At 40.9% G+C, this 22,045-nt stretch overlaps 1 protein-coding gene across 1 annotated transcript in view; it reads right to left on the bottom strand.

Moving 5' to 3' along the window:
- The window catches only part of LOC145344101 (uncharacterized), a 66,749-nt gene that overhangs the window by 22,882 nt on the left and 21,822 nt on the right, over window positions 1–22,045 (bottom strand). The window contains exons 9-14 of the mRNA XM_080190931.1: window positions 20,860–20,980; window positions 18,354–18,439; window positions 16,710–16,840; window positions 11,721–11,780; window positions 5,861–5,927; window positions 3,193–3,287 (exon numbers count right to left, since the gene is read on the bottom strand). Coding sequence (XP_080047057.1) covers window positions 3,193–3,287; window positions 5,861–5,927; window positions 11,721–11,780; window positions 16,710–16,840; window positions 18,354–18,439; window positions 20,860–20,980 — 560 coding nt within the window. The remainder of the gene's footprint in view (window positions 1–3,192; window positions 3,288–5,860; window positions 5,928–11,720; window positions 11,781–16,709; window positions 16,841–18,353; window positions 18,440–20,859; window positions 20,981–22,045) is intronic.

Below are 22,045 nucleotides of genomic sequence, written 5' to 3'. Positions count from 1 at the left end.
ATGAAGGCAGAGATACAGAGATGTTTGGGGAGGAGCTCTAGAGCAGAGGACCCAGGCACCTAACATATGGCCACCAATCGTGGAATGGATAAAATCAAGATACTCAAAAGACCAGAATTTAAAAAGCGCAGATATCTCAGAAGGTGCATTTACCCGAACAGGCGCCAGAATGTAGCGACTAGGGGATTTTCACAGTAACTTCATCGCAGTGTTAATGTAAGCTTTACTTGTTGCCTAATAAAATAAATATATAGGTTGTAAGTCTGGAGAAGATGAAGGAAGGGGAAAGGCTACAGAAAGATTTGAAAACAAGGAAACATACTGCTGTGGAAAATCCTCCTGAACACAGTGTAGAAATTCTTCATTCTCTTCACACAATTACTCTGATATAGACTGGTGTCATGATGGCCATGGGAGATCATCCATTGATCTCGTTGAATATGAGCTCCTCTATTAGGGGAGTGTAGGTTTACCCAATAGGAAAGGAGCAGAGGGGGTTAAAACCACTTAACTCCAGTCAGGCTGGCAGTCAATAGACTTGGGATCACTCTACACTCTGTAACCGTTCACTGTCTGTCCCTTAGCAGAGGTGTTTTCCATTTTAAAAAGAGATTGTGGTGCTTACTCCAAAAGTCCCTTTGTTTTAAAGTGATTCGCAGCAAACTCCGGATTGAAACAGAAGTTTAATTTATTCACACATAGGCAAATAGAAAGGAGGGTGTTTTACAACTATGAATAACTCAACGGTAAAAGAACAATAAATAGGTATCAGTTCACGTGATTTCCATTGTCCAGAAAATCCAAACTCAGATTCCCTCATGGAGAAATTCCAATTTATGCAAGTTCTTGGCTGAAGGCAGAAATGCAGAATTCCTTTAAAGATGGTGGTATTACACAGAGAAAAGGTTGATAGCCAAAACCTTGGTCTGCTGGGGAGTTTGTGCCCAGTGGCTTCCAGATAAACAAGTTTTGAAGAGGTTTAGACTTGTAGTAGGCTACTTTGTCAGCCTGGAGTCCTGCTTTTTGATGTCCGTGGGTTGGAGTTAAATCAGTAGACTGCATTGTGAGGCTAGAAAGGCAATGTTAAAAACTGCCCAAAGCTTGGGTCATGTGATGATGCTCATTAATGAGTTAACTGCTGCTTAACAAGCAGCTTCTGTGTTTCTGGCCAAAGTCCATTGTTTACTAAAGAAGATTTTCTGGTGGCTTTTAGCCACTTTGTTATAGACCAGGCTGCAATGACAAGTTGTCTGCTGATGTTCTCACTTTATGGATTATACAGTGGTCTTAAAATGAGGTGTGAGATTCCACAAGGATAAGAGAGGAGCTCCTTTGTCCTTGTAACTACTGTTGGAAATTTCCAGAAACTGTGGCCAATCTTGTGATCATGTGACCTATAATTTGGTTCAGCAAAGTTCATGGGCTGGATTTTCCATTCCCTCTGCGATGTGTTTCGCGTTGGCGGGGGGGGGGGGGTGGGGGGGGCCTGCTATTGGCCGATGGCAGGATCTTCCAGTCCCACCATTGTCAATGGGGTTTCCCATTGTTTATAACCCTGGGGAATCTGTAATAGGGGAAACTGGAAAATCCCACCATAGGAATGACTGGAAAATTCTGGCCCATATTTCATTAAGTTTAAAAAGTTTGATTTACGTAATTTATGATCCCTTTCATGTCTCAGGAACATGTCACTTGGGCTGATAAGTGGCAAGTAACATTTGTACCACACAAGAGCAAGACAACGGCCATATCCAAAAGACACAATCTAATCATCTCACCTGTATTCATGATGGCACTACCACTGGCGAATTCTCCACCAACATCATACAGGCTCACCAAAGGTGAAAAACTGAACTAGAATAGTCACATAAATACTCTGGCAACATGTGCAGATCCAGAGGCTGGGGATTCCATTGCCAGCATCCCTACCTCCTCCTCCACTCCCAACCACCACCACATCTAAATGGATCTCCCCCTGTTGGCACTGCCAAGTTGACATGGACATGGTGTCACCTTGCAGTGCCAATCTGTGCCGGGGGCTGTGCCAGGGCACAGCCTGTCCATGTCCTTCTCCCCCAGGGTTATGATTACCTTCACGCTCCCGGGGAGACCCTCATGACAGGATCATGTTTAGCTGAAACTGTTGTAAACCGCACCAGAGTCTCATCACATTGGCGCGGTGTCAATATATGGCGGGAGGCAGGTTAATTATATTAAAATCCATTCAAATCCGTGAAAAGTAGGTTCATACTCAGTATGGGTGTGAACCTGATGATGTCGCCAATGAGGGGCAGGGAAGAGCTGAAATCGCGTTCTTGCCAGTGAGAACTGTGACGTGCACATTTTGAGTCCCTGCCAGCGTTTGCACAGACAGCAAACGTGGGCTCAAGATCATCCCTAAAAGATTTGGCAGATGGAATGTAATGTGGGAAAATGTGAACTTGTCCACTGTGGCAGGAAGAATAGAAAAGCAGCATGTTATTGAAATGAAGGGAGATTGCAGAACATTGCAGTAGAGGGACCTGGCTGTTCTTGTACATCAATCACTAAAAACTGCATGCAGTTAGAGCAAGTAATTGGGACAACAAAAAAGGCTTACTACCTTTATTATCTTTACTGGGATGGAGTATAAAAGGACGTTTTGCTACAAATTTACAGATTGGACAGCTGGACTGGCCATCCTGTAAAACATTTCACAACAGGAGTTATTAAGCATAATAAGAACAGTTCTGCTTATTGGATGAAACCAACCTTGATATCAATGAGTTGTTGGACGGTCACAGACAAAGGCCAACACAGCTACACAATAAGAGGGATGCTATGAAATGAGAAGTATGTACCCAGCTCACTGGAGGGTAGGTTTGCTCAGCCTCTCACACACATTGTCCTATACCCCCATTGTGAAGAGGTGTCATGCTTGCTTCTTCAATAGATTAGGTAAAGGTAGAATTCCCCGGGTGTGCATTCATGTAATCTAGTGGAGGATTTCAGTTTAGCATTCCCAGAGAATTAGAAGTGTGCCAGTTTTCTCAGCTGAAGCCTGGGCATCTCCAATCAAAGGGTAGGTGGAGAAAAACCCCTTTACGAATGAGGGATTTTAATTTCAAAAAGTTTTCTAGGAGAGTAATACCTTCCCATGGTGCATTTAGAAAAGAATCTTTGCTCTGAGCTAAACATAGCAAGTTGGCCTACCATGTGACTACAAAAGCGAAGGACTGCGTCTCCATTGACATCTTTTCCAATGGCGGAGATGAACAGTGGATCCAATCCTAGGCGACTCAGACAGTCTGAAAACGAGATAGTCGTGTAAACATTGTTAATTTTGCAATAAAGTCTTTCTGTTGCCAACCCTAGTTGATGAATTAAACAGGTCATCGTGTGGATTTACAAAAGCCCTGAAAAGGGTTGACCAAGTTATCGTGATGGTAAATGCACTCAATTAGTAGTTTTACATCACTAATCTTGTGTGTCCGTTGAATGTTTACAAACTGTCCTCAAGGACAGGAAGTGTAACAAGTGGAGAAGTGTTTTAATTGAAAAACTGGAGTAAATTATGAATCAGAATCATAGAATCCCGACTGTGCAAGAGGCCATTTGGTCCATCAAGCTGCACTGACAACAATCCCACCCTATCCCTGTAACCCCACATATTTTCCCTACTAATCCTTCTGACATTAAGGATCAATTTAGCATAACCAATCAACCTAACTTACACATTTTTGGAGTCTGGGAAGAAACAGGAGTACCCGGAGGAAACCCATGATCCATACATAGAAGCAGAGGTACTCATTGAATACTTTGCATCTGTCTTTATCAAGGAAGAAGATACTAACCAAGTGAAAGGGAAGGTGATTTGATTTGATTTATTATTGTCACATGCATTAGTATACAGTGAAAAGTATTATTTCTTGCACAATCTCTAGACAAAGCATACCGTTCATAGAGAAGGAAAGGAAAGAGTGAAGAATGTAGTCATAGCTAGGGTGTAGAGAAAGATCAACAAGATTCAGACACCTTAAAGTTTTAAAAGTGAAATGGAGGAGGTATGGATAAGGAATCTACAGCTAGAGTTATTAAGGCAATCGGGGCGAATTGGGATGTATCCAAGAATGGAAATTGCAGAAACACTGGTCATAATTTTTCAGTTTTCTTTAAACTGGGGAGGTGCCAGAGGTCTGAAAAATTGCAAATGTTACATTGTTGATCAAAAAAGGTTGTAAGGAAAAGCCCAACAACCACAGGTCAGTGAGGAAGCTTCTAGAAATGACAATTCAGAACAAAATTAATAGTCGCTTGGGAAAATGTAGGTTAATTGAAGAATGTCAGCATGATTTGTGATGGAAAATCATGCTTAACTAACTTGCTGGATGAGGTTTACTAACCTGATGAGGTAACACAAAGGATGGATGAGGATAATGCTGTGGATGTAGTGTATATGGACTTCCAGAAGGCAGTTGATATAGTGCCACATGACAGACTTGTGAACAAATTTAAAACTCATGGAATAAAAGGGAGAGTAAAATCTGGATATAAAAGTGGCTGAGAGATAGGAAACAGAGAATATGATTAATGGATGTTTTTTGGACTAAGGTTTGTAGTGGAATTCCCCAGGGGTTGGTATTGGAACGCTTGTTTTTCCTGATATATATTAATGACCTTTGCCTTGGTGTACAGGGCATGCCCATGGGCACAACTTGTGGATGATACGAAACTTGGAAGCATTGTGATGTAAGAGGATGATTGTACAGAACTTCAAAAGGCCATAGGTTAATGGAGCGGGCAAACAGGTGGCAGACATAATTTAATGCAGAGAAGGGTGAAGCGACAAGAAGAAAATGGAATGACAATATAAAGGAAAGCGTATAATTTTGAAGATGGTGCAGGAACAGAAGAACCTGGGTACATCTGTGCATAGATCACTGATTGTGGCAGGACAGGTGACAGCATGGTTATTAAAGCATGCAATATCTTGGTGTTATTAATAGTACAAAAACAAGGAGCTTATGATAAAACTGAATAAAAAACACAAGTTCAGCCACAACTGAAGTATTGCATGCAGTTCTAGATACCGCACTTTTGGAAAAGTGTGAAGGAATTACTGAGTTCAGAAAAGATTTACAAGAATGTTTCCAGCGATGAGGAACTTCACTTACATAGATAGGCTGGAGAGTTTGAGACTATTTTCTTGGAGAAAGGAAGGTTGAAGGAGATCTGATAGAGGTGTTCAACATCATGAGGGGTCTGCACGGAGTAGATAGGGAGAAACTGTTCCCATTGTGGAAGTATGGAGAAGAGGCGTAGAGTGAAGGTAACTGGTGAAGGAAGTAATGGCGCCATGAGGAAAACCCTCTTCACACAGCTAGTGGTCAGGATCTGGAATGCGGTTCCTGAGATGTGGTGAAGATAGAATCAATGGAAATGTCCAAGAGGGAACTGGATTATTATGTGAAGAGGAGGAATGTGCGGGGCTTTGAGGGGGGGTGGGGAATGTGGACAAGGGGCACTCAGTAAATTGTTCCTGTGACCATCAGCACCGACCCGATGGGCCGAATGGACTCTTTCTATGCTGCAAAAACTCTGATCTTGTCATGGCACCATCTGAATTGCAGGTATCCCGGCCAATATTCCTTCAACTTCAAAAACAGGTAGCCCACGCTCAGCTCATTTGCCGCGTGCAGGAACTTCTATAGCATCAGGGTGATAGCATCAAATGGTGGCAAAAGATAAATGAATGTCTTTGATAGCATTACCACAGGAATGTAAAGAAATGATTTCCAACTGATTACTTTTGTACTTCTTACATTTAATTGTTCCCTTATCTCTCAATCCTAAATAGCCCAGAAACGAGAAGTCTCTGTACCTGCGAGATTTCTGCCAACTCCCCCGATTGACTGCTTCATTGTGCCACGGTTTGTGGGTCCACTGAACTAAAAGAGACAAACAGCAAAGCAGCTTACTTTGGAATGGTGGATCAAAGCTTCTAGTTTCTGTTTAGATGTCAGATTTGGCGTGGTGGTAGCAATCAGAAGTGAGTTGGTTCATTGTCCACTCCCCAGTCTGAGTATATGGTCTAGTTTGAAACTTCAGTACAATCCTGAGGGCATGTTGTACTGTTTAGAAACCAAGGGCCCCCCCCCTCCTCCTCCTCCATTCCACTTGCCCAGATAAAAACAGCTCGGACAACATTCAAGAAGCTCAACACCATTCAGAACAAAACAGCCTGTTTGTTAGCACCCCATCCACAACCATTCACTCTCTCCACCACCAACATATAATAGCAGCCATGTGTACCATCCACAAGGTGCACTGCAGGAACTCACCAAGGCATCTTACACACACAGCAGCTTCCAAACCAGTGACTGCTACCATCTAGAAGGACAAGGGCAGCAGATACTTGGGAACACCACCAGCTGGAGGTTTCCCTCCAAGTCACTCACCATCCTGATTTGGAAATATATCATTATTCATTCACTGTCACTGGGTCAAAACCCTGGAGCTCTCTCCCTGATAGCACTGTGGGTGTACCTACCGCACATGAACCACAGCAATTCAAGAAGGCAGCTCACCATCATCTTCTCACAGACAATTTGGGATGGGCAATAAATGCTGGCCTAGTCAGCGATACACATATCCCATAAATGAATTTTTAAAAGCTCGATACCTAAGTGAATCTGTATTCTGTCTGTGTCTCAGCTTGAGTACTGAGCAAACCTGTACTCTGTCCCTCTGTCAGTTTGTTCTTTAACTGAGCAACAGATTGCCCAACTCAAAATCTAATTTTTACATTTCCTCCACTTCTGACCGTTCCTCATGGTGGCAGTTCAGGGGTTCTCTGCGTCCATGCCGAAAGTGAAATGTTTCTGATTGTCCAATGCCTCGGTACTGGTGGACACTGTTAGCCCAAGTTTGCTGCTCAATGCCTCCTTATTCATGATAAAATTACTGCTTCATTCCTGCGGTATGTCATGTAACTCCCTGGTCAGCAAGAGCAACATGTGATTATTGTCAGGGAACAGGGCCATCCAGTGGCAACTGTGATTAAAGCAGCACATTAGCCTGAGCTGGGGAAAGAGGAGCTGCATTTTAAAATGTGAACTAATGATGGAGAATCACCAGCTCAGCTCATATCCTCTGGTGATTACATGAGGTACTACAGCAACACTCAGGAGTTTTCATTCCATGAGATATATGCTAGTTCTTTTGATTTTGACTAACTACTTAAAGTGGAAACAATGTGTAATATCAGAATCACATATCTGCAATTTATTGTAGCCGGAGGACAAGGTGTCTATCACACTGAACTGACCCATGTGACCCCAGTAGCGTTTGGTTTATTATAAGGGAAGAAGGAACAGCATCAGAAAGGAGACTTTTGACCAATTCTCCCTCAGGTCATTCAGGAGCCAGATTTGCCATGCCTCATTGATCCGGTTCCTGAGCCTTTACCACTACTGCTGAGTCGGGTCCACGGAGGCAGAGAGGAGGACTCTTGGAATAGTTCTCTCCCTCCGTGTTATGAGCTAATCTACCTCCTATCACGTGGGAGACAGACAAAAAGAACCTGCATTTCTGTTACACCATTCATGACTTCGGGATAATGCAAAATCTTGACAGGCAGTGATACACTTCTGCAGTAGAGTATTGTTATAATGGAGAATTGTTATAATAGAAGATTGCAGCACCAATCTGTGCACAGCAAGATCCCACAAATAGCGATGAGCTAACGGTCGGATAATCTGCTTTTAAATTTTGGTTGAAGAATATACGTTCACTGACGTTAAGGAAAAGGTATCCTGCTCTTCTTCAAATAGTGTCAGGGAATATTTTACGTCCATGTGCGGGTCCATGGCTTTAATGTTTCCTCAAAAGTTGACAGCTCTATCAGTGCCATACTCCTTCAGTACTCCATTTGCCTGCCTGACCCCAAATCCCTTTCTAAATCAGCCACCTATCAAACATATTCTCAAACACTGGTGTATTATTAATCACAGATTTCTTCCTCATTTTAAAGAATCTATTAAATTCCCCTTTGTTTTCTCTGCTCCAGTAAGCTCCAGTTTAAATATTCCTAAGCATTTTAAGTCTCTCCTCTTCAGTCTTGTTGAAAACAGACATTCTTTTGTTGAAGTTTTTTGTCTTGCACTCATCAAGGCATTTCGCAAGAATACAAATCGAAGGAAGAAAACAAAATTATACTGTATGAGAAGAGAATGCTGATTGGTTGGCAAGTGAACCCTGATTGGTAGACGCGTTGCCACAGAGTATGCACTAGTTGATGGTGACTGACAGTTAACTGCCACGCTTCTTTTCAAATTTCAAGCAGGCAGCTTGCCTCTGATTGAGGACTGAAGCAGCCAATGGCTGCAACTTATCTTGTTTAGCTGAACAGATGCCAAGCATGTACACGTTCTTTCTGTTTACAAAGAAGAGGGCCCTGTGCATTAATATATGTATGTTCCAGCATACATTAAATTCTTGGCTTCACCTTGATGAATCTATGCTCCAAACACACTGTGCTTTGAATTTCATTTATATAATGGGGAATCCAAAACAGTACTAAATACTCTAATTGCGGCCCACTCAAAGTTTTACTCAAATTCAGTACTTTTTGTGACTGTAATTGGCAAAACTTAATATTCCATTGTCATTTTTATAAGTTTAATTACCTACTTTTGCAGTTTGAGAGAACTATGTATTTAAATTTATAGGTCTCTATTTATCCACATATTTCAATTTTTCTCCATTTCTAATTTTATTTGAAAATATTACCCATATAAAATTGCATCTGGGCATCACACCTTAAGAACAATATATTGGGACTAGAGGAAGTGCAGTATAGATTTATCAGAATGATACCTGGATACAAACGGTTAAATTATGAGGAGAGATCACACAAACTAAGAATAAAAACAGAAAATGCTCAGCAGGTCAGGTGGTATCTATGGTGAGAGAAACAGAGTAAAAGCAGGAGCGATTAAATGACAAAAGATTCTATGATGCAAAGACTAATGAACAAATGAAGAAAATGGAATGTCAAGAGGAGATGTGAATGACAGGACCCTGAATAGTTGCCATTGAAGGCAAAGTCAAGAATATAAGAAACAGATGAGAGTGAATAAAACAAACCAGCAAAGACAAACAAAACTACATAGTGGCAGAGGTCACAATCTAATATTATTGAGTTCAAAAGGCTGTGAAATGCCACATTGAAAGTTGAGGTGCAGTTCCTTAAAGTTGCATTGAGCTTTACTGGAAGAGTGCAGTAGGCTAAGAACACAAACATCAGAGTGGAAGTAAGCTGGAGAATTACAATAACGGGCGACAGGAAGCTTGAGGTCATTCTTGTGACCTGAATGGAAGTGTTCTGTGAAACAGGGCATTCAGAATGCTGAAAGCTTAGGGGAGGAGAAGATGTGTTTGATCAGAGGTAGCAGACTGGTGGAATAGGGAGGCTGGTGGACCTGGCGGTGAGGACAAGGGGAACCCTATTATAGTTCTGGGATTAGAGCAGAAGTTTATGCAATAGAATGAACACGGCCATCTACACTGTGGGAAAATCCACATATGAGAAGGGAAGACACATCAGAAGCATTGGTATGGAAGGTTGAATCATTCAAGCAGATGTGACAGAGATACATCTCTATTCCACTTTCCCAGTTTCTCCATCCCTATACACCCCATGATGGAGTTAGATCACCCATCAGCCACTATCTTTCTTAATGAGGGGGCTGAATGATCTATTCCAGTTCCTATTAGCTAGCCGTCTAATTGTTCCACTTACATGTCTATACTCTCCATCATTTGTCCAAATCCAAAATGGTCACAGCAGGCACCCTTTTCCTTTTCCAACAACACCTTTTTTTTCCCGTCCTTTAACCAAATTCCTATCCATGGTGCTATCAAATATCTGATAAGTCTCTTAAGAAACACCTTAACTAACACATCCTGAAAATCCAAAGCAAAATATCGACTAGATTCCATTGTCTATCCAATTATTCATCTTTTCACAAATAATTACATTTGTTAAACAGGACATGCACTTAACAAAGTTGGTCAATCATTAAGTCCTTTATAAATCCATTCAATTGGTCTCAGTTTCACTTACCATTGAACTCCAGAGGATGCTTTGTATATGCTCAGAACCTCTCTCCTACTGTTAACTTGGTTTCTATAAAATTGATTACACATCCAAAATAATCCAATTGTTCAAGACTTGGTCATTCCACAGAGCTGGGCAGGAGCTGGGAAGCACACACATCTTTGCTGTTTCTCTTTAGCTGCACCTAACCTTGATGGTTTTAATCATCTCTAAAGCCTGAATCTTCGCTCTCAGAATCAAGAAAATTCCAGAACCTGCAAATCCCACTCAAAGTGCCCCAGTAGGTCGAATTTCTTTTGGGAGGGGGTGGGACCGTTAACAGAATGGGGGCCAGAAGAGCTTGGAGCTACCCCCAGAGGCTGTTACGTGTGTGTGCGGGGCGGTGAGTGGCGGGGGTTGGGGGTGGGAGGTGGGGGAGGTGAAAGACCTGTCTCAGTGTTCCAGCATTTTACAGCTAATAAAACAATCTAAAAAAAACCCAGCAGACTTTTGAATGGACATACCTTATATTAAGTTGATCTTTCTCTATGCTCTAAGCTATGACTGTAACACTATACTATGACTCTTGCCTTTCCTTCCCTATGTATGGTATGCTTTGTCTGTTTGGCACACAAGAAACAATACATTTCACTGTATATTAATATGTGACAATAATCAACTCAAATCACCACCTTGCTGCTTCACTCCCCCAAACACTTCCCATGCCCGTCTACCCCCACTCCCTCAATCCACTCCCTCAAAACCTCTTATATCCTCCACACCAGCCAATACATTTCTACCCACCCTGATGGCCCTTCACATGCTCCATGCCAACCATGATCCTCTATCCACCTCCCATGGCTCTTCATAGCCCCTATGCCAACCCATACCCCATCCTTTTCCAACTCACCCATTATCCAAATTGGACAGCCCACAGGACCTATGCTAGGATGAAATATAATAAAGTTCAAAATGTCTGGGATAGGCTCTGACTCCCTGCAACCCTGCATTGCAGTGAGTGGTCTTTGGTGCCATTTTCACTATGCTCCATCTTTACAAAATTTCAGGCCTAAATGTTTCAACATTATCATCTGACGCTGAAAAATCAAATATTATATTGGATTTCGATTGATTCCACTATTCTAGATTATGACTTTATATTAATCAGGTGACAAAATATTTAGAATTTCTAGTTCAGTTTGAATGGTGAAACTGACTTCAAAATATATCAGGAGTGAGGGTTCACCAATGGGGCTTTAGCTTTTACAATGTCCCATTGACTGTGCCCTGTAGCAATTTGCCACACACTGAATTAACTTTTTCTGTGTCCATTACAGGAAGCTGCTGAGCAGGGTGTGGCCATTTCTCTGGAGCTAAGAAAGGATCAGGGGAATTTGTCCTCAGGAGCAGTTGGTTGCTTTGCTCTAGAATTCCTAATGGGGTTCATGGTGAAGTTAGACAAACGCAGTACACAAGCTGAAGAAAGAGGAAGAGGTGAAAAGATCAATAGAAAAATAGAATTGGCAACAAGGTTAAAAAATTAAACTTCAGATTGGATCATTGGATTCAGAAACAAGACCAGAACAGAGTGTAAGAGTTACAGTTTGTTCAATGTTCACATATTGCTGCTGTACTCACATACCATCAAATTGCCTTGTTTCGCCTTTGCAATGAAGTCAACATTGCAGCCACCAATCACTACCTTTAGATACAGAAAAAAACAGGAATACACCATGAGGATTATGGATTAATACATTCAGACACAAACAATTTAAGGATAATTAATGTCAGGTGTCAGTTTAAGAAGAGTTACATTTTCTCTATTTTTAAGGTAGAGGCAGATTAATTCTGGATAAGCAAGGGAGTGATAGGTTATCAGGGGTAACATAGATGCACATTTGTGATTACTATCTGATAGCAGAGGAGGCCTGAGGAGCTGAATGGCCGAATCCTGCTCCTTATCCAGACATTCCACTGTTTTTTGATTTTGTTTCCTGACATGGCATTGCTTGTAGCAGTGAGAGTGAATAGTATCAACTCAGCAGAATTAACCATCTGGGAAATTCAACATCTTAGGGGCCTTTATTTACTTCGTCTGTAAAAACAGTAAAAATATCCAATCCCCTTTTCCACTACAAACACTTAATTAATTAATGAGATGGGTAGTATTTCTCTATCCCATCAGAGACTAAACGAGAGATGGAAATACGTGAACAGACTATGGCAAATTTAGGAAATTCAAATGCTTGAAGTTTGAACATTAAATTGGTCTTTTGAATCCAGGGTAATTCAGTGCCTTGAACAAGCTGTTAAATATGTTCCTTTTATATCTGTCAGTTCCAAAGTCCTACAACTTGGCTCTGCATGCACTCTGAGTCTATTATCATACCACTATTATGGACTGAGCTTATTCTGTACTCTTCATTAAAGTGTGTCTCATTTTAGTTGGGTCTGCTGAGAGATTTTAATAATGATCTGATTTAAAACTGATTGGCTGTTTCTGTATATTTTTGATGATTTACTATCTTGGTACTTTAGGGACGTATACAAGGGTCAGGTTTCTTTCCTCACTCTGTATGATCCACACCTGAGAGGGCTGGGGCATGTCTGTGACAGGGCCTCTTCCTGAGCAATTCTGAACCAACAGAAAATGTAGATCCAACAGTTATAAATGGCAGTAAGAAGTAAAGTTTACTCTGAGGATGTGAATGAGATTGATTCTTTTCCTCATTTTTACCTCCCTCCCTGTGAATGAGCGCACAGACCATTCCATATGGTAATAGCAGGAAATCAGAGGAATAAGCACAACTCCTCATATAGGACATCAGGCTGTAATGCACCATCTGGGCATGATGTGTGAGCAACCTCAATCAAATTCCAATGGGAGAACATCTGTGGGCATCATGCTTGCCTTCTCTGAATTCAAGTCATAGAATTGGATTCTTTCAAAACACATTCCTTTTAGACTAAAGGGCAAGGCTGGTAGAAATAGGGAACCCTGGATGAACTCAGGATATTGAGGCCCTGGTCAAGAAAAAGGAGGCATTTCACATGCCTCAGCAGCTGGGCGGGTATCGATCAGAAGGGCAAAAAAGGGATACAAGATTGCTTTGGCAGATAAGGCAAAGGAGAATCCAAAGAGCTTCTACAAATACATAAAGGGCAAAAGAGTAACTCGGGAGAGAGTAGGCCCTATTCAACAAGGTCATCTATGTGCAGATTCACAAAAGATGGGTGTGGTCCTAAATGAATATTTCTCATCAGTGTTTACTGTTGAGAAAGGCATGGATGTTAGGGAATTTGGGGAAATAAATAGTGATATCTTGAGTAGTGTACATATTACTGAGAAGGAGGTGCTGGAAATCTGAAAGCGCATCAAGGTAGATAAATCCCCGGGACCTGATGAAGTGTATCCCAGGATGTTGTGGGAGGCTGGGAAGGAAATTGCAGATCCCTTAGCCAAGATATTTGAATCAACCACAGCAACAGGTAAGATGCCTGAAGGTTGGAGGGTGGCAAATGTTGTGCCTTTGTTTAAGAACGACTGCAGGGAAAAGACTGGGAACTAAAGGCAGTGAGCCTGAAGTCTGCAATGGATAAGTTGTGAGAAGATATTCTGAGAGACAGGATCTACAGGCGTTTAGAGAGGCAAAGACTGATTGGGGACAGTCAACATGGCTTTGTGAGTGAAAAATCATGTCTCATGAGTTTGATTGAGTTTCTTGAAGGGGTAACCAAGAAGGCAGATGAGGGCAGTACGGTTGACATTGTTTACAAGGCCTTTGACAAAGTACCATAAGGTAAAATCTCATAAGATCCAGAGTGAGGTAGCTAATTGAATAAAAAATAGGTTTGACAACAGAAGATAGTGGTAGAGGGTTATTTTTCAAACTGGATGCTTGTGACCAGTGGCATACCTCAGGGATCAGTGCTGGGTCCACTGTTATTTGTCATTTATATTAAAGATTTGGATAAGAATTTAGGAGGCATGGTTAGTAAGTTTGCAGACAACATTGCGTAGAAGGTTATCTAGGATCGCAACGGGATTTGATCCATTGGGCCAGAGGGCTGATGAATGACAGATGGAGTTTAATTTAGATAAATGCAAGGCGATGCATTTTGGTAGACTGAACCAAGGCAGAACTTGCTCAGTTAATGGTATGGCACTGGGGAGAGTTATTGAACAAAGAGATCTAGGTTCATAGCTCCTTGAAAGTGGAGCCACAGGTGAGCAGTGGTGAAGAAGACATTTGGCATGCTCTGGTTAATTGGTCAGAACATTGAATACAGGAGTTGGTTCGTCTTATTGAAGTTGTACAAAACATCAGTAAGGCCACACTTTGAATACTGTGTACAGTTTCAATCACCTTATTATAGAAAGGATATTATTAAACTGGAAAGATTGTAGAAAAGTGTAGAAAGATAGAAACTAGGGTTTTTGTTTAATCAACTTAGATGTAGAATTCACTTTAAATCAATTGGGACCAAGTTTGTTAGTAATTGTAATGAGGTGTTTTAAATACTTTGTAGTTTTAAATGTACATGTAATACCTTTAATTAGTCCATACATCTAAAAATGTAAATTAAACAAAGAAACTTTGATGTACAGTTACAGAGTGCCCTTTGATACTGAACATATGTTAGATACAGCCCTTTAAAGCACCCAACTGTTGGAATCACAAGGCCATAAAAGACAGTTAATTGCCTCACCAGCCACCTTATCAGGAACAACTGATACAAGAGTGAGTTTTAATGAAGTTGCCTTCAAAGTTTCTAATCACAACAGAGTCAGAAAGATAATAACATCTCAGCTAATGAAAGAGTTATGATCAAGGACTTAATGGGAACTGGCAAGAATTAATGGTAACATGATGATACACCGTGAAACTGTGGGTGGCGATAAAAAGCTCAGTCATTGAACTGATAAGCAGTATTTCCTTATGTTGGCAATAATATAACTTTTCAGGGTTATAATATCCTGACAGCAAGTTGAATTGACCACATCCCTTAGAGATTCAGTTAACTTCACTGATAAGGCCATAAAATACTAATGGCTTTTGTAAGCCACCTTTATCAATTAAAAGATGCCCATGTAAGACTGTTTTAGTGAAGATGCTTTGTGAGGCTGCTATCAAAAATAGAGATATGATATCTGACTAAGAGACTAGAGTTCAGGCTCGGGGATGGTATATTGGGGTACTCATGAGATATTGTGATCTCACAGATCAGGATGGTGCAGTATTTTTTCTATTGGATCAATCTGTAAAGTATGTCGTTTGTAACACCTTTGATTGGATTGTGTCCAACTGATTGTGAGCTGCAGAATTGTATAAACCAAGATGATTTTCTTTGTCCAGTGGAGTGGTGTCTCTGATCCACTGTATCGAGAAACTACCCCTTGCTAGCAAATAAAATAAAGACAATCTGTCGGTTAAGTATCTTGTATTAATGTGTGCTTGTGTTAAAGTCAAACTCGGAAATCAAGATTTTGACAAAAGGTTTACTAGGGATGCTACCGGAACTTGATGGTCTTATTTATAAGGAGAGGCTGGATAGACTGGTACTTTTTTTCCTGGAGCTTAGGAGGCTTATGGGTGATCTTATAGAGGTCTAAAAATAAGGAGGAGCATAGATAAGGTTGATAGTCAGTATCTTTTCCCAAAAGGAGGGGAGTCTAAAACTAGAGGGCATAGGTTTAAGGTGAGAAGAAAGAGATACAAAAGGATCCAGAGGGGCAATATTTTCACACACAGGGTGGTGGAAGGAGTTGCCAGAGGTAGTAGTAGAGGCAGGTACAATTTTGTCTTTTAAAAACATTTGGACAGTTACATGGGTAAGATGGTAACTGATTCATTAAATGAAATCAAAGTTTTTAATTTTGAGCACATTTGCCAACAACAAATAGGCCATTGGCACCACTGGTTCCCGAATGCAACATGGGAACATAAAGAACATAAGAACATAAGAAATAGGAGCAGGAGTAGGCCATCTAGCCCTTCGAGCCTGCCCCGCCATTCAATAAGATCATGGCTGATCTGTCGTGGCTCAGTTCCACATTCCCGCCCCCTCCCCATAACCCTTAATCCCCTCTCTTATCAAAAACCCATCAACCCGCTTCTTAAAAATATTTAGTGAGGTAGCCTCCGCCACTTCAACGGGCAGAGAATTCCAGAGATTCACCACCCTTTGAGTGAAAAAGTTCCTCCTCAACTCCGTTCTAAACCGCACCCCCCCCTTTATCTTGAGGCTGTGCCCCCTAGTCCTACTGTCCTTTCTGAAGAAGAAGACACAATTGGCAGAATTTTCCCGTCCCACCCGCCACGGGAATCGTAGTGGGCGGGACATGGACTATGTAATGATCCACTGACTTAGGGCGGGATTTTCTATTCTTGGGGCGAGCATGGCTGAAAAATCCCACCCAATGTCTTCCCTTCAACTCTGGTAGAGACTCAATGTTACACATTGGATTTCTCCATCACACATGGGTCAGGTCAACTGCAGACATTGTAATGGATATTAAAATACATCTTCTTTAAGCTGGTTATGTGGTTTTTTTTGGCAAAATGATCATGTTTGCTATGGTATTACATAAGCAGTTAGGAGGAAGTGGCTTAATATGACTGTAACTTACTGGCTGTTCATGGGCATCAAGCTTTTCCCTTGGTGGTTGTGACAGGGTGCTGTACCTGTGGGAACTCTGCCTAGTGAGGGCACATGCTATGCGGCTGCCCACTTTTGCATTGTTCTTGATGAGAGCAATGTCTTTTCCATGGTTAAGGATTAAAAGTGAATCAAGTGCTGTTATCTGGTAAATTATTAGAAGTATGGCTCATCAAATCAAATCCCTCCAGTGTTCTATTGTGATTCCACAATATCCGTAGGGAGGTGAGGGGAATAGTAGAAAAACACCCAACCAGCTGGTGAAATTCTTGTCTCACCCCATATTCTAATAAACCTTCACAATATTGATTCACTCTCACAATCCAAACTTAACAGCTCTTCAACCATCTTCATTCCATTTGAGACAGCCCAGAATGAAAGAACAGTAAAAACTGGGAAATAAGAATATGGGTTCAAACAGTTTTTTCCCATTGGAAATACAGAAAACACACTTTCCATAAAGTATGTGTTTAGGAATGGGAATGAAGATTATAAAAAGGAGGACAGATATAATGTTGAATTTACATTGAACTTAATCAAAGCAGGAACTCTACTTTCACAAAGCCACCACTCTGTGAAGAGAAAACACAACTGTGTTTGAATCTGTATTCTCACTGAATAACTTAATTGAAACAATATTTATGGCATAGATATAGATCATTTGGCCAATGTTGTCCACGCCAGGCAAAAAGCAATCCAGCCTCAATTCTAGCTCAAGGTGTGTGGTTGTGTAGGTTAGAGCACTACAGATGCATAGCTAATAGTTTTCTTTAATATGATGAAGAATTCTGCCCCCACCACCCTTTTAGACCCTTGCCATCTCAAAGCAAAAGATTATTGCTCAGTTTCTCTCTAATCTTCCTACCAATTAGTTTATTGATTATTGACCTCTTTGTTCATGAAAATAGTTCCTCCCTATCCACTCTATCTAGCCCTGCCTAACTTTATACACCTTAATTAAATCTCCTCTTAGCCTCCAATTAGCCTGCCCAATGTTTGCAAAACTGAAAGGGATTGACACAGTTAACCCAGGCAAATCTGTCACTTAACTGAATGGCATAATTACTAAGGGATGTAAATTAACAACTTTGAAGTTATTGACAAAAGAAATGAATAATCTGACTCGCACACATAACCCCAGAATCTCTATTATTTCTTCCACCAAAGCAAAAGGCCTGCCCCATCCAACATATTATAAAAATGTACCAGACCAAGTCCATATTTAACTATTCAGTAACTGCATTGGCTGTCATCTTTAAAGTTGGTTCCTGTAAGTCAATCTTGTAATTATACTGCAACCACTGAGGCTGAAGATGCCTGTTAAATGACAGTATCTGCGAATGAAGATTCATCCCTTCACTTCTAATGCATATAACTATTCCAAATAGACTTGTACTTCAATGAGCATGGTCTTTGAAATCACCTGTGTTCCTCTTAGGTGACTAACTTGACAGGGATGACCATAAAAATCAAGTGTTGGACTTAATCCTGCAAAGTGTTCAATTTGTATATCTGGCTCTACATAATTCTCCTATGCTCATGTTCTTGTCCATATGAAGTGAATCATGTTAAAGACATGCTGCAGTCTGGAAATAGTTCAAAATATGAAGGATACTGGCAGTCAAAGAAATTCCTTTGGTGAGTTCATCAACTCTGCTCAGAATGAAGGGAGTAACATCTTTGCCTAGGATACCTTTATCCCTGGTGGAGGAGAAACAAGAAAGGTCATAGTCATGTTCAGTTTCCTCTCTCAATCAGAAATGTCCAAATTCTTTGGCTCTGATTTTACTGGCACGGCCTCCTGAGGCTCGTAAGATCACGCCCGATGTCAACGGGGAATGCCGTTCTGCGAGCCTCGCCCACCCCAATTTCAGGGCCGTGCTGGTAAAGTCAGGGCCCTTTGTTTTCAGAGTTACAAGTAGCTCTGTGGAGCTTCAGGGGCCAAATATAAAAGTTTAATTTCATGGTCCCTTAAATTAGCATATTTCTCAAGTTGCTGAGACTAACAGACATTGCTGTTCTGATTGAAAGAGTGAGGAGGACAAGCTTTTTCTGAACCTGCAAGTTGACAACATTCATACAGAACAAACCAATCAATAAGTGATATGGATAAACATAACATTCAATTATTGCCTGTTTTGAGAGGGAGATTTCTGACTCTCGGGTGTCAGAATGTGAGTTCCCATTGTCCATGTTCCTCGTTGTTTGTGATCAGCATGTGATGAGATGAAACAGTTTTCAGTTCTGCTGACAGAGATCCTTTGCTAAGCAAGTCTGGAGAAGAAAGGCCTTCATCCATACCTTAAGGGTGTGGGACATGTTGATTTGGTCACTGTTTATGGTAATAATGTGATTGAATAGCTGAAGTGGACTATTTAATCATGAGAACAGAATCAATGGGAGAGACTAGGATGAACAGAAATGTATCTTCTTGGCTTCATGTTATCTGATTTTCTGTTTTTTAACATATTTCAATTTAGTGCTCATATGCGTGGAAAGTAGAGATTAAAGGGAGGATTGGTGTGTTTTGAGTAAACCACTGTTTGCTGTGGTCAGGCTGGGATTGTGAAGTTTGATACCTAAGTTCTTATTGTGAAATCAATGCTAAAGAATCATATAGTGATACAGAATCATATTCTATGATTTAGCTTACATAGCAAGAGCTCTTTCTACAGTTGTTATAAATGATTTCTACATTTAAAGTAAAGAGACAAAATAGATCAGGAAAGCAATCTTCAATAGAAGCCTCCAACAGATGGATATACTTTGGACATGATCTGATCTGAGGAATGTTTCTAGCAGGATCTGTTTGTATTCTGGCCTATGATTGCACTGTTTGTACAAATTCAGTGGCTGGAGGGTTTCCACTTTAGAACATAAGACTGAAGATGCAGCTTGCACTATTCATTGCATTTCTCATAAGTGAAGACGGTAAGAGATGGAAGATTTCAACATGACTTTTGCTATGAACAGGAAGCCCCATAACTCAAGCAAATGGAACCACTGACTCCCAGATCGAGGATAACCACAGAACATTTACAGCACAGAAACAGGCCTTTTGGCCCTTCTTGGCTATGCTGAACCATTTTTCTGCCTAGTCCCACTGACCTATAGAACCATAGAACATTCCTACCCATTGTTTCCTGTCTGCCAATCAGTTTTCCAGCCATCTCAATACACTATCCCCAATCCCAAACACTTTACTTTTACATGCTAATCTCTTATGTGGGATTTTGTCAAAAGCTTTCTGAAAGTCCAAATACACCACATCCACTGGTTCCCTCTCGTCAACTTTAGTAATTACATTCTCAAAGAATTCAATGGACTTGTCAAGCATGATTCGTAAATCCATGCTGACTCTGACCAATCCTCGGTTCTCCAAGAGCTCTGCTATTAAATCTTTTAAATATTTTCCAATATGATGACATTGGGCTGACTGGTCTATAATTCTCTGTTTTCCCCTCTACCTCCTTTTTTAAATAGTGGGGTCATATTAGCTACCCACCAATCTGTAGGAACTGTTCCAGAATTTATAGAATCTTGGTGGATGATCGCCTTTAATTCTTAATACAGACCAGTTACTGCAGTTTTAAAAAAGAAACAACAGCTTTTGAAAACAAAGCCAGAATTAACCAGTTCGATCCTTCCAACCCCTCGTTTCTTGGCAAAGGAGATTTTCATTGCATTTGACAGTGTTATTTTTAGGAAGTACTCTGGGATTAGATTATCAGGCCCTGGGGATTTATCAACCTTCAATCCGATCAAATTCCCAAACAGTTTCCCTACTGGTGCTGGGGATGATTAGCCAGCTAGGTTACACCTGCCACAGTTAAATCATGGCTCCTCGCGAGACCTGCACCCAAAGGCTTGTTGGTAATCACCAACCCAACCAGACAAAGTGCACGAAGATGAGACTTAGGTGATTAATTTTCTGATTGCTGTAAATTCAGCAGAAAAAGCTGTACAAAAGATAACTGGGATTAAGCACCTTTTGCACCAGTTTTTGGGAGTTTCCATGGTTGTTCTTATGCAGGCTAGTGAGGGAAATCCCTGTGCAAATTCACCCCCAAAATATCACTGCTGACTCAAAGAGTTGTCAAAATTTTGTTTGTGTTTCTTACCGTGCTTCTTCCACAGCCTGCTGGATTGCATCTTCAATAAGAAGACCTGATGCTGTCTGCTCCTCTGGAATAGGTACAGCTATCAGAACACTGCTGCCTTGGCCAAATTTATGGGCATTGACTATTCAAATTAAATAACAAATACTTTCACTTTATTACCAGTCATCGTAGTTCCTCAGTTGGTTAGAGCTGTCAGTCTTGCCATAAAAACAGAAAGCTATGCAGGAAAACTATGACTGGCTGTTTAAAAAGTTATGAAATCTCTGATTTACATAAATTGGCCATTAGAACATTGAATTCAGGTTAAAATTATTCCATTTGCTTGCATTACTGGTGGCTGTTGGGAAATTATTTCCTTTCAATGTTTTTTAAAAGGAGACTGGATATAATTGCTACACACCTCTCAAACTTATCACCTTAAAGGCAGCATTGGCTACGTCACATTTACATGAATTTCAACAAACTCAGCTGGACAACTGAAGCCAAATGGTCCCTGGCATGGTCATCGGTTACTCTGCAACCTATACACAGCTGGTCAGTTACTCATGCCTTGTTCTATCTGGAAGAGACAAATCTTTAAGATGATTATCCATTCTGCTCATCATTGAACTATTTCCAATGTTGTAATAGTCAGGACAGCTTTGGTTGAAATCACACATTTCTCATCTGATATGGGCGGTACAGTGGTTAGCACTGCTGATCACAGAGCCAGGGACCTGAGTTCAATTCCTGGCTTGGGTCACTGTCTGTGTGAAGTCTGCACAGTCTCCTTGTGTCTGCGTGGGTTTCCTCCGGGTGCTCTGGTTTCCTTCCACAGTCCGAAAGATGTGTTGGTTAGGTGCATTGGCCATGCTGAATTCTCTCTCAGGATCCCTGACCGAACGCTGGAATGTGGTGACCAGGGGATTTTCACAGTAACTTCATTGGTGTTAATGTAAGCCAACTTGTGACACTAATAAATAAACTTAAAACTTAAACTTTAAAACTTTTCCATCAATGTAGGAGAGCAGGAGCAAACGCAAAACAACAAATGTTCCCTCGGTAAGTGCACTGACATCAATAAATATGTTAAAGGAAGGAATTCCTCTTCCTTTTTCTCTCCTCTTCTCCTGAAGGCATTGGGATCAAGTTTACAGTCTTCTGGTACTTCATCCAAGTGACTTTCCTCAAGTGCAAAGTTTTCACA

The sequence above is a fragment of the Carcharhinus amblyrhynchos genome, chromosome 6 (assembly GCF_965287045.1).
Source record: "Carcharhinus amblyrhynchos chromosome 6, sCarAmb.v2.hapA, whole genome shotgun sequence".
Lineage (NCBI taxonomy): Eukaryota > Metazoa > Chordata > Chondrichthyes > Carcharhiniformes > Carcharhinidae > Carcharhinus > Carcharhinus amblyrhynchos.
The sequence above is the reverse complement of the archived record's forward strand: the minus strand, read 5'-3'. Positions and strand labels throughout refer to the sequence as shown.